Source organism: Bidens hawaiensis, unplaced genomic scaffold, assembly GCF_021521415.1.
Source record: "Bidens hawaiensis isolate Kalapana, Puna unplaced genomic scaffold, B.hawaiensis_p1.1 tig00020675_1, whole genome shotgun sequence".
Classification (NCBI taxonomy): Eukaryota; Viridiplantae; Streptophyta; class Magnoliopsida; order Asterales; family Asteraceae; genus Bidens; species Bidens hawaiensis.
In genome coordinates this window covers 39,527-52,213 of record NW_027493174.1, presented here as the reverse complement: position 1 = coordinate 52,213, position 12,687 = coordinate 39,527, and the positions used below count along the sequence as shown (strand labels likewise).

General features: G+C 45.5%; 1 protein-coding gene across 1 annotated transcript; it reads right to left on the bottom strand.

Annotated features, from left to right (window-relative positions):
- Positions 1 to 965: 965 nt before the first annotated feature.
- LOC143561410 (protein TIFY 5A-like) lies at positions 966 to 12,440 on the bottom strand. The gene is made up of 3 exons (XM_077049504.1): positions 12,298 to 12,440; positions 2,233 to 2,335; positions 966 to 1,391 (listed from the first exon to the last, which is right to left on the bottom strand). Exons 1-3 carry the CDS (start codon positions 12,393 to 12,395, stop codon positions 1,239 to 1,241), a joined length of 354 nt encoding a protein of 117 aa, XP_076905619.1. The 5' UTR covers positions 12,396 to 12,440; the 3' UTR covers positions 966 to 1,238.
- Between the last annotated feature and the right edge of the window lie 247 nt (positions 12,441 to 12,687).

The window sequence follows — 12,687 nt, the reverse complement described above, 5'->3', positions numbered from 1 at the left end:
TTCGTGATCATGTTCGTTTAGAAGCATATATGTAGTTATAAGATAATTACTTATGAAAGAAATTGAAAATTGAGTGGAATGCGAAATTTTGCAGCCCACAAGTTATAAACATAAAAAACAACTCAACATTATGAAGTAACATGGTCAACCCGATTAACCTGACTAACCCGAAACCCGACTAACCTAAACCTTGATAGGGTCGGGTTTCGAGTTAGATATTTTTTAAGAAAAACCTGACTAACCTGACCCGATTAACCTAAAACCCCATCGGGTTGACCCGACAAACACCCCTAGTTACAACTTTTAATATTTTTTCCAAAGGTCTACTTGATTGAAACAAAATTTGTGTCATTTAAAAGGGAATAAGATCAGACACAGTGGTTGACATCATTTAGATGCCTAACCAATGTCAAGCCACCATTTTCCTCCCTTCTATTTTCTCCTTTCTCGCTCTTCTCTTCCCCTCAAATTCCAAACTTTTTCCTCGTCTGGAATTTCATTTGCTCATTCTATTTTCTCCATCTAAGATAATGAAACGTAGGACCATGATTATGTTCATGGCCGGCGATTTGGGTTTGTAAATGGGAGTTTTGTTTGAAGTGTATCGTTGTCATATTCAAAGACGCTAGGTCCAATGACAACTAGAATACTAAGCATATTTCAAAGGAGAATGTTGAAACTTGAAAAGGTAACCACCGCTTTTTCTAAAGCGTGACACAATCATTTAGATTTTGTTGAGGCTTTTGTGTCCTTTATGGGTTAACTATGTCATAAACAAAGTTTTCGTATCGACATATGTCCAACTCCAAACGACCGTGAAAACACAAGTCTTTTTCTATAAACTTTTAATTTGTGTATGTGTTTTGTCAGAATCCGGTAGTCCAATTGTTTTGACCATTGTACCTTCAGAAACAAAATACAAAATCTTTTAAATTTTAAAAAATGTCAAATACGACTCAGGTTTTTTTACAACTTATTTATTTTATGTGAATTTATAGTTTCAATCAAATTTAGTCGATCTACCATGTGTTTAATCATTTGCACTCCTTCATCGTAAATAATTACGCCTCTTCTTTTTCTAAATCTAATTAAACACATTTTATTTATCACATAGTAATAAAACCAAACCAACTAATACATGATATATATGTCACATGACTCATGAGCTAACACATGGGCACGAAAATCATTCATTGGAGTAGCACGTACAAAGCTAGTAAGGAGATGTCGATTGAATTCTATGCTCTCTTTTGAAGGAACATTTGTAAAGATCTCTTCATACAAAGCCCACCTTGGCTACCTATTAAAGGCGATGTTAATGGTGAACATGGTGATGTTCTTCCACAATTATCACCTATCTCTTCACTTGCTACCTTTATTATTCTCATGGCCTGCAACAAAATACACATATTGCTTAATGATGATATATTATTGTGTGTCCCAATAAAATTATGTTTAACTTAAAGATCTTAAAATCTAATATACAAATTTACAATATTTTATCAATTGTTGTGTGTATATTAACAACTATAAGAAACAATACTAAGTTGGATACTTGGATATTATTAAAATTGTTGGATCCCTAGCTCTCGAGGCGGTTCGTTTTTTGAAGCGGGTGCAGAAGGTGGTCCACAGTTCGCAGAGCCCGAGGAACCAATGGTTGATATTTAGTAGAGTAGACTTTGCGATGCAAAAGAGATAGCGGCGCAGCTTGTTGCTCGCTTACCCATTATATATCTAGATGTAGCTTGGTTTGTATTAATATTATTAAAATTTATATAAAAAAAATACTAATTTCACAACGGAATCATTAATTTAATACAAGCTCAAATAAAATCGTGGAGGAAATAAAGATTCTAACTTTTTATGGGTGATCGCTAGATCAAGTACCATTAGATCGGGTAGATTGGGTTAAATGATTTAACTGACATTTTAAACATGTAAATATATATCTAGGTAATTTTGGTGACTAATCTTTTGTTAGTGGCCTTTGTGAATATACAAAATTATAGCCTGTTACAGTTTATAAACAGTTATTTAATGTATTTATTTGAAAATTATTTTTTACTAAAACACAATCTACATAATTAACTTTTTATTAATAAAAAATAAATGTAAAACGTCATCAAAATATATTTAGTTTAAAGTTTAATATTGTCATATCTACACCAAACTTAGTACATTTTAATACATATTGTATTAACTCAAATCCACAAGTTCTATTAAAATTACCTGAAGCTCCGTAACATCGCATATGCTAACTTTTCCGTCATAAATTATAGTCATCTGCTGGTTTTGCTTCTTTAGATCTCCACCCTCCTTATTTACTTCCTCACTAAAAATAAACAAAAAACTAAAAAAATCAGTAACTCAATAGTTAGGTTAAAATATGACACTTCATTAATACTAATAAGTCACAAAATAACATGTTATTCGAATATTCACACTTATATCTAATTTATTTTTAGCTTGTTATTATTAATATTACTCACCTTATAAAATTAAGTTTCACAAACTGGTTTTTAAACCAAACTAAGGTATGAGTGCGTACGGTTCGGTTTGGGGCTAAAACCGTACCAAAACCGAATATTTGGTTTTTGAAATTTTAAAAACTTTTCGGTTTCAGTTTTTTCGGCTTTGGTTCGGTTTGGTTATTTTGGTTTTGCCATTTAAACTTCAAAATTTTAGACCAAAAAGAAAAATGCTCAAAAGAACTAATTTTCGCCTCGAGACTCGAACTCGAACACCGCCACCTCACCAAAGAGGAGATGGCAAGGACTAAAATAGTTGAGTTACATATTTATAAAACTCTAATAATATAAAATACTTAAAATTAAAAAAATAAAAATCAATAAATTCGATTATGTGTTTTTTCCGTTCTTATTACATACAAAACCAAAACCGAACCATAAGTCTGGTTTTTACAAAAACAAAAATGAAGAAACACTAATCGACCCCGGGCAGATTACGGATAATCTGGGGGTTAAATAGATGTTTCCCACGAGGGTTAGTTCCGGCAAAGATGGTTGTTCTTCTGATGACCTGCAAAACAGACACCGTGAGCTCGTCACTGAGAAGGGGGGTACCTCCTTGTGACCACCTTCCGGCGTGAGAATCAGACTAGATTGCTCTTGAATATAAGTGTATATTAAGAGAAATGACTAGAACAGATATCAGATAATATATGAATATATAAGATCATAAGATCAGATATAAGATAATGATACCGTTCCAAGGTGTTGGAGTATTTATAGCCGAAGGTAGGTTTCCAAGCAGGTACAGCCGGCTGAATAGTATTCCTGTTCTACCAACTGTGGGCTACGCACGTGCCATGCTGATGGTTGGTGGGTAGGCAGCGGCTGATAGTGACCAGGCCGGCTGTGTACTATTCCTTTTCCACCAACTGCAGGCTATGGACGTGCCCCGACAGGATATGGTGAGTAGGCAGCGGCTAATAGTGACTTTAAGTACTAGAGCGTGCTGCCCATCGTACTGTTGTCAGTGAGCTGTCGCAGCTTTGGTCAGATCTTTTGTCCATACCTTGACAGGTACAGTACAAAAGATCCTCCAGTATCGTACGGACTGGCTCATTTGGGCGGGAGTATTCCCGGCTTTGGGCGGGAGTGTTCCCGGCTTGCTCATTCCCTCTTCAGGTGACATTACTGAATTATTTGAGAGTTAGTGCCTTGTGCGTGTAGCCTTGCTGTGCGGGTAGCCTTCCCTGATGGCTAGTATCCGTAGCTGCGGGAATATGCGGAGTACGTCACCATTGGGAGGCTTTTCCTGCGGGAACAGCTTGCGTACTGCGCGTAAGGACGTCGCGTCTCTGAGCATGGTTGGTCCTGCGGATCCAGTTGGTCTTTGCGCAGACGTCCCTCTAAGGTGAGTCTTGCGAGTTCAACTGCGCAGACGTCTCTCTTCGAGGAGTCTTGCGGGTCCAACCGCGCAGACGTCCCTGTTTAAAGTGAGTCTTGCGGGTCCAACCGCGCAGACGTCCCTGTTGAAGGTGAGTCTTACGGGTCCAACTGGGCTCTGCTGGGACCTACCTCTTCAAGTCCCCCCAGTCCAATGTTCTTCTCATGAATTGTTAATAAGTGAGGTGAACTTTTGGACTTAAGCAAGGGGTTTTGAAAATGGTTTAGTTTTAAGGTTTTCCATGGGGATTCTTCCCGCGGAAGTCCTAATGTCACGTGCAGAAATTCCCGACTTTTCTGCTTGATCTTTGGGTATGATGCGGGTAGGTCTGTAGCCTCCTCGCAAGTCAGGAGCGATGAGTTCCACTTGTGTAGATTCTCCATGAGGTTTTGGTAGTTTTAAACATAGTGATCAATTATGTTAAACAACCGATTCTATCTTGGAGCTTTAATCTAGTTCTCAACGTTCCCGCTATGCGGGGATGTTATTTCCGTTTCCGCAAGCATTGCCCAGAAGATCCTTCTTGGTTTCAATACCCTGCGGAGTGCTAAGTATGTGAAGGGTTTTGCCTTGACACTGTACCCGCACTCGTCTTATAGTTACTTTACTTCCAAGGTATTCCTGGCGTCAATTCCCTGCAGGTGCTAAGTATGTGAAGGGTTTTGCCTTGACACTGTACCCGCACCCGTCTTATAGTTACTTGGTTGCCGAGGTATTCTTGGCTTCAATTCCCTGCAGGTGCTAGGTATGTGAAGGGTTTTGCCTTGACACTGTACCCGCACCTGTCTTATAGTTACTTGGTTGCCAAGGTAAGGGGGTAAAGTCCCGCTTACTTTTGAATCTTTTTGAAATTCGAAGAGTTGGTGAAAGGATAAGAACAGTCCAACTGTTGAAGGGACGTCAGCGTGTTCTGACGGTTTCTTCTGACAGTTTCAGGACGTGCATGAAGTTATGGCGACGTGACAGTATATGGTCATTACAGACGCTTTTTCAGGCGCGTGGGCGCGAGTTTTCGGGCGCGTGGCCGCGAAGTTTACGGCGCGCGTCCTGTCGACAGTTGTTGCCAGCTTGCATATTCCACGTGTCATAGTTTCATTGCACCTGCGCTTTTCCGTCTCTCCCGCATTAAATTCATCGCATTCATTGCGATGAGTATATAAAGGGAGGAGAGGATGCATCTCAACTCACAGTTTCACTTCTTCTTCTAAGCGATTTCCGGCGAATACTCTACTTTTGTCGAGCATTCTCCTGAAATCGTTCTTTCCATCTTCCAAAACATGTCTTCCATTCGTGATCCTGAGACTATTGCCGAGGAGTCTGAAGTATACACCGAGAATCCAATGTCCGCGTCTGATAAGGATGATAAGAGTACTGCTAGCGAGTGTCAGTGTGCTTTTTCCGTCGACCTGTACCAGTACATCGTCAGGAAGTTCATGCTCGAGCCTTCCGAGCCTGAGTTTCCCGAGTCTCACCAAACGGTGTATGATGCCCCCAAGGGCAAGATAGGGGTATATGCTGCATTCTTCGTCTATGGGAATCTGAGGTTCCCATTGACGAAGTTTGTGTACCGTGTTTTAGAGAGACACGGTGTACACCTAACGGAGGTGCACCCGATGGCGATCGCAAAGGTTCGCCATTTTGAATAGGTGTGCCATATTCTGGGCGTTGAGCCCCGCGTCGACCGCCTGATGACCTTCTACTCCTGGAGGTGCATCCATGGCTGGTATACCTTGGTCAATTGGATCAAGGGTTTGAAGATCTGCGCTACCGAGCGCAGTCTTCGTTCTTGGAAGCGGGAGTTTTTCTATGTCTCCGCTCGCGTCGTCCCCATTGCGATGACGTTTAAGAACGGGGAGGGCGCTCTCTAGCCTTCACGCCTCCAATTACCAAGAGGCGGAATGGTTCGCCAAGATCTCCCAGATCCAGACTCCGGTTTACCGCTTTGCGGAGTCTGGGAAGGTGATGCTTGGGATGAGCCGGGTATGGAAGGATGCTGGGGCAGAGGCGCCACAGATTCCCATCGTCCTCGAATACGGTTTGAACTCTATCCCCTACGGTATGCTTCATATCTTTTTGCTGATTTAGGGTTTTTCTTCTAATTGCTTTTCTGTTTATTTTCAGAGGGGAACAATTTGCAGTCGCTTCTGCAACCGCGTGAGAGCGGTGGTCCCGCTCGGTTGGGTACTCGTGCTCTTGAAGAGAATGAGTTGCCCATCCTTGAGCAAACGGCGGATAGGTTCGTGGAGGTCTACCCGCCAGGCCACGAGATTCTAAGCGCCACGCGGCCAGGTAAGGTATTATTTAACCCTCGCCCACTCAATGCTCAAACCTCTGCTGAAATTCCTCTAATTTTGTCATCTTCTGATGAGGAATCCGCAGATAGTCCTTTCTTCGCGAGGAAGAAGAAGGCTGCTGGCGGGAAAGGCAAGGCGAAGGTTGCCTCCGCCGATCAGGGCAACCGGTCTGACTCGGAGACCGAGAGTGAGGAGGCGGCGGGGAACCCTGGTGGTGGTAAGACCACTGTTCCGGAGGTTGAGACAGCTATCACCTCCGGGGCAGCCCAGTGCGACGACGGTGACAGGCGTGAAGAGGCCGGCTCCATCGGGTTCGTCCCCGCCTGTCAGAACCTTCAAGCTCAAAAAAACTCGTAAGTGTAAATTAATCTTACCCGCAATTCTTTCCGCCATTGTTTTTAATATCTCGTCTTCATGCAGGCGTGGATGCTACCGCATTCCAGAGTGGAGCGGGGAGGAGCGTCTCTCGACCCATGACGGTAGGTTTGGTCAACATACCCAAGGCGATGACCCAGGCGGCCGCGCCTGTTTCAAGTGTTGGTTCAGTTGCTCATTCTGTTGAGGCAACTGTTCCAACTGTAACATCATCCCCGCCGGCTGTCAGTGCGATCTTCACGGAATCCTTCACTGAGCCGGCGGTGATTGTTTCCGCGGGCTCCTCCGCAGCGGCGGCCACGGTTGTGAGTTCACCTCCGATGGTCTCTACCGGGGCGGCTTCAACCGTGCCTCCGGCACCGGTGACTACCTCGTCTCCGGCCGGTTCAGCAGGTATGTTTGGGGTTTCTAGCCAATCTCTGCCTCCTTCCCATCTGCCTGACCTCTTGGATGGTTATCCGTTAGGTTCGGGTGATGGGTTTGGCGGCTACCGGCCTGTTGTCGACCCTACAGGTGCGTAGGGTTATTTTGTCCTTTTTATATTTTTATCATCTTTTCCTAACTGCCTTTTGTTTTTGCAGTGTCGGATTCGAATGAGGTGTATGTTCCACGGTGGAACATCCGCCGGGGAACAACCCTTCGGACGGCTGTGGACTGCGTCGAGTGGGCGCGTCACGCGGCCCCAAGTGGCGCGTTGGGGGAAGCCATGTCTAGCTACCAGGAGGGTAGGCTGACAAATGAGCTTCGGATTCTCCTTGCCCGGATGCAGCCGCGCGTCGAGTTGCTTTGTCGTGAAAACGACAAGTTAAAGGCTGCGCGTATCCAAGAAGTGGCTCAGGCGCGAGCAGGAGAACAGGAGACTTTCCGCAATTGCTGCGGAGAAGGAAAAGGCCTTCAAGGCCCTCGAGGTTGAAGTGCAGGCCCGGCTCGAGGCCCGTTCCAAGGCTACCCAAGCTGTTAACGAACAGCTTCGGTTGGCTAAGGAAACTGCGCGGAACGCGACCGAGAGGGCCACCAAGGCTGAAGTCGTTGCTGAACCTCTGCGCGCCGAAAATGAGGAGCTTAAAGCCAAACTAGAGAGGCTTCAGCAGGCTCATGATGCTTTGGCTATGGAAGACGCCAAGAAGCTTCAAGAGATCTTGGATCAGAGGGGTATGCTTGACCATACTGAGCGTAAGCTGAAGGGCGTTGAAGAGGCTGCTGCTAAGGAAGTGTTGCTTGCCAACCTTAACAAGAATGAAGCCGAACGCGCCCGTGACCTAGCTCAGGCTGCCCTCCAAGAAGCTCTGATTACCAAGGAATGGCTTCTACGAGAAGCGTTGTCGCAGGTATGCGTAGCTTCATAATATCTTTACGCTTTTCTTTGTGCTTAGAAAAGGTTTTGATACTTTGTATTTTTTCTTGTTGTAGGTTGTGCATCGGATCTTCACGAACACATCTTATGACGATGCCATGAGCGCAGCCCTCAACGCTTCCCATGAGGATGGGGAAAAGGCTGGTTTTCTGCTTGGTCTGGGGTTTGTTGACAAGGGCATCCCGCCTTCCAACTTCCCTCTTTATGATGTGGACACCGAAGCTGCCTATGACCAAGCAGTGAACCAGTATGCTGCCTTCCCGCATCCGGTGGTGGAGAAGGTGAACGAAATTGCTGCTGCTGATGATGGGCTAACCATTCTCAAGACTTTCCTTGAACCGCCACAGCCAACTGATGGTGCGGGTACAAGTGGGTTTGGAGGGAGTGGTCCTGAAGTTTGAACCTTGAGATCCCTTCCCACCGTTAGGATAGATTTATATTTCTGTAGGCGGGTAGATACCCGGCCATTCTTGTAATGTTTGAATTTTTTATGAAATATAAATGTTTGTGCGGGTAGGACCGCCAATTTCACCGGATGACTTGCTTCATAAACGTTATATGACTTGCTCATGCATATTATAGCTTAATTTGGCACTTGTTTTGCCGCATAAACAATATATGATTCGCTTGTGCATACTTTAGTTTAACAGCAATTTTCCAAGTGTTTTGAATAAGTTAACCGTTCGACGCGCGGTTGTCAATAGGTTAGTGTTCAGTTTCCTCTATCATGATTGTGCGGGTAGGACCGTCACTTTCATTTAGTGGGGTGACCAGTCTTCACCTATAACTGACCTGCGTGAAGGTTTGCCATTTTTTGTGTTTATGCGGGTTTTGCCGCCGTCCACACGCAACGACGTCTCCACTTATTTATGCGGTGAATACCGGCATATCAGTGTTTGAATAAGTTAAACCTTTCGACGCGCGGTTGTCAATAGGTTAATGTTCAGTTTCCTCTATCATGATTGTGCGGGTAGGACCGGCACTTTCATTTAGTGGGATGACCGAACTTCACCTATAACTGACATGCGTGAAGGTTGTCCCTATCTGTTAAATTTTTATCGTTTTTTGTGCTTATGCGGGTTTTGCCGCCGTCCACACGCAACGACTTCCTTTCACACTTATTTATGCGGTGAATACCGGCATATCAGTGTGGAAAGTTCATAAGTATAAATGTAAGACCATCAGCGTCGATGTGATAAGGAGAATCATTTCCATTAGAAGTGGCTCTGGGCCTTTTCTTTTCAAGTTTGGAATTGATCTACATGCAGCCTGTGTAATTGAGCACCCTTCCATGTTCTTGGGATGGGAGTGTCATCGAGCCTTTCGAGCCGATATGCACTTGGTTCGGAATCTCGTGGTTTACGCAGTATGTAGTCTCCAACATTGAAGCTGCAGCTTCATTCGTGTTTTTCCCAAACGGGGTTCAACACGCATTAGCCTGCTCAGCGTTCATTACGCCACGAGGTGCGTGAGCGTCCCATCTCTGACAAATGCTTCAACGATGTCCTTCAAGTCTAAGCATTCCTCGGTGGTGTGGCCTCTTGTCCTGTGGAAGTCACAGAATTTGCTTTGATCAGCGTTTGGACGCTGTCGGATAATTGGAGCCTCTGGCCATGGGAGCCTCTCAGTGACGAATATATCGGTGACGCTTTTGGTGAGTGGCGTCCATCTGGAGTTCCGGTTCGACGACTGCATGTTGTCCTTTCCGCCTAACCGAGGGTGCGAGCCGGATGAGGTGTCAAAGTTTACCCTTGACTACCAAATACCTAGCTTCCTCTTTTTGTTTAGTCGGGCGGTAAGGACGTTGTTTTCTCTTGTTTTCTGGGTGTAGAGGTTTGTGCTTTGGGGAAGATCTCTACTCAGTTGCTTTTCTGTTTCCGCGAAGCGTTTAGCTGCTGTCATGATGACATCCCATGTGGATGGCATGCCGTCTTTACCCGTTAAGGTGCAGATGAGCTCTGGATCTTTCGCGCCCTGAATGAAAGCAGCGCGAACAAGATCTTCGCTAATAGCGCCCAGACTCAGCTTCTTTGAGTTGAAGCGAGTGATGAAGTCTACCAAAGATTCATCTTCCTCTCGGATGCAGTTGAGGATCGTCCATTGCTCTTCAGTGTACTTTCTTTGTTGACTGAAGTGTTGGCTGAACTTCTGTTGGAAGTCTGCCCAATCGTAGATGTGGTGGACCGGTAGACGGTCAAACCACGCTCTGGCTGCTCCAACCAGCGTCATCTGGAACATATAACACCACGTGGGTTCCGTCCAGTTGCTGACGGTTGCCCCCGCTATGAATCTGTTCAAATGATCGTCTGGGTCGGATATACCTTCATAAGTGCCGATGTTGGACATTTGTTTGGCACTTCTCGGGGCGATTGCTTCCGCAATGTCCCTTGCAAACTTGAACGTTCCCGCATTTGCAGCAGTTGGTCTAAAGGTTTTGGAGAAGGCACGTGGGTTTCCCCCCGCGTTCCTTGGTTTGAAGGTTTCTTCGAAGTTCCTTCTCAGTTGGAAGTCCGTTTCCTTACGCTTCCCTTTCGCCCTATGGCGAGGGTTTGCGTCGGTGTCGGATTCCTCCCGATCATCGTCCGAGTACTCGCACTCACTGCTCATGTCGAGCTGTTGTCGAGTGCTTCCAAATTCGTCAGCCTGTTGGATGGAACGTAAGCGTTCAGCCAACTCAGCTTGGAATTTCTTCTGACGTGCTTCCGCCCACGCTTTAACTTGTTCAAGTGTTTGGCGGGGGAGCCTCGTCTGTTGCCTTTCCGCCTGGGTATTAATGAATCCCAGGGGATGATTGTTTACTGCACTTGCCCCGACTTGGGTAACCGGGGTAGTGTTCGTAAAATTTACTGCACTTGCCCTGGCTTGGGTAACCGGGTTAGTGTTCGTAAAATTTGTGTGCTCGCTGGTGTTCCCCCCAGTAGCTGGGGTTGTGGTTACCGGAGTTTCTTGGTCACTCGTTGGCCTTGGCAACGGAGTAACCTTAACCATCTTTCCAGAAGTTTGAAAAAACTGAAAAAGAATTAGTTCTAGCCTTTATGCACGGATGGCGCCAATGAAGAAACACTAATCGACCCCGGGCAGATTACGGATAATCTGGGGGTTAAATAGATGTTTCCCACGATGGTTAGTTTCGGCAAAGATGGTTGTTCTTCTGATGACCTGCAAAACAGACACCGTGAGCTCGTCACTGAGAAGGGGGGGGGGGTACCTCCTTGTGACCACCCTCCGGCGTGAGAATCAGACTAGATTGCTCTTGAATATAAGTGTATATTAAGAGAAATGACTAGAGCAGATATCAGATAATATATGAAGATATAAGATCATAAGATCAGATATAAGATAATGATACCGTTCCAAGGTGTTAGAGTATTTATAGCCGAAGGTAGGTTTCCAAGCAGGTACAGCCGGCTGAATAGTATTCCTGTTCTACCAACTGTGGGCTACGCACGTGCCATGCTGATGGGTGGTGGGTAGGCAGCGACTGATAGTGACCAGGCCGACTGTGTACTATTCCTTTTCCACCAACTGCAGGCTATGGACGTGCCCCGACAGGGGTTGGTGAGTAGGCAGCGGCTAATAGTGACTTTAAGTACTAGAGCGTGCTGCCCGTCGTACTGTTGTCAGTGAGCTGTCGCAGCTTTGGTCAGATCTTTTGTCCATACCTTGGCAGGTACAGTACAAAAGATCCTCCAGTATCGTACGGACTGGCTCATTTGGGCGGGAGTGTTCCCGGCTTTGGGCGGGAGTGTTCCCGGCTTTGGGCGGGAGTGTTCCCGGCTTGCTCATTCCCTCTTCAGGTGACATTACTGAATTATTTGAGAGTTAGTGCCTTGTGCGTGTAGCCTTGCTGTGCGGGTAGCCTTCCCTGATGGCTAGTATCCGTAGCTGCGGGAATATGCGGAGTACGTCACCATTGGGAGGCTTTTCCTGCGGGAACAGCTTGCGTACTGCGCGTAAGGACGTCGCGTCTCTGAGCATGGTTGGTCCTGCGGATCCAGTTGGTCTTTGCGCAGACGTCCCTCTAAGGTGAGTCTTGCGAGTTCAACTGCGCAGACGTCTCTCTTCGAGGAGTCTTGCGGGTTCAACCGCGTAGACGTCCCTGTTTAAGGTGAGTCTTGCGGGTCCAACTGCGCAGACGTCCCTGTTCAAGGTGAGTCTTGCGGGTCCAACTGGGCTCTGCTGGGACCTACCTCTTCAAAAAACCAAACCATCAGTTTTTATTTCGATTCAACCTTATTTTTGGTGTTTCAATTATTTCGGTTTTTCAATTATTTTTTTTCGGTTTTATACACACTCCTAAACTCATATTTAAAAAGATGAACGGCGACTGCGGCGGCACAAGGCGGCAAACATCTTTACCTGGATTCCTCTTGACGGTGATGGTGGTGGTGATCGGAAAAAATGAACGGCGACTGCGGCGGCACAAGGCGGAGTTCCAAATGACAGTTTCTTCTCATATTTAGAGAGAGAAAGAAGATGTATGTATGTGTGTGTGAGAGAAAGAGAGATGTGTATTGTAATTTTCGTAACAATATATCGGATATGAAGCAAAGGATAAGACGATATATATATTATAAATAATAATTTAATACGAAACACATGCAAAAATAGAAAGTGGAAAACAACACTCACAAACAGCAAAACACGTTTAAAATGATTTAGGTTGCTAGTTGCTACTAAGGCTGAGGGGTGTGGGGGGCGCGAGAGGGGGCGCGAGTGGGGGCTCCAGCCAATAATATTGTGACGTGT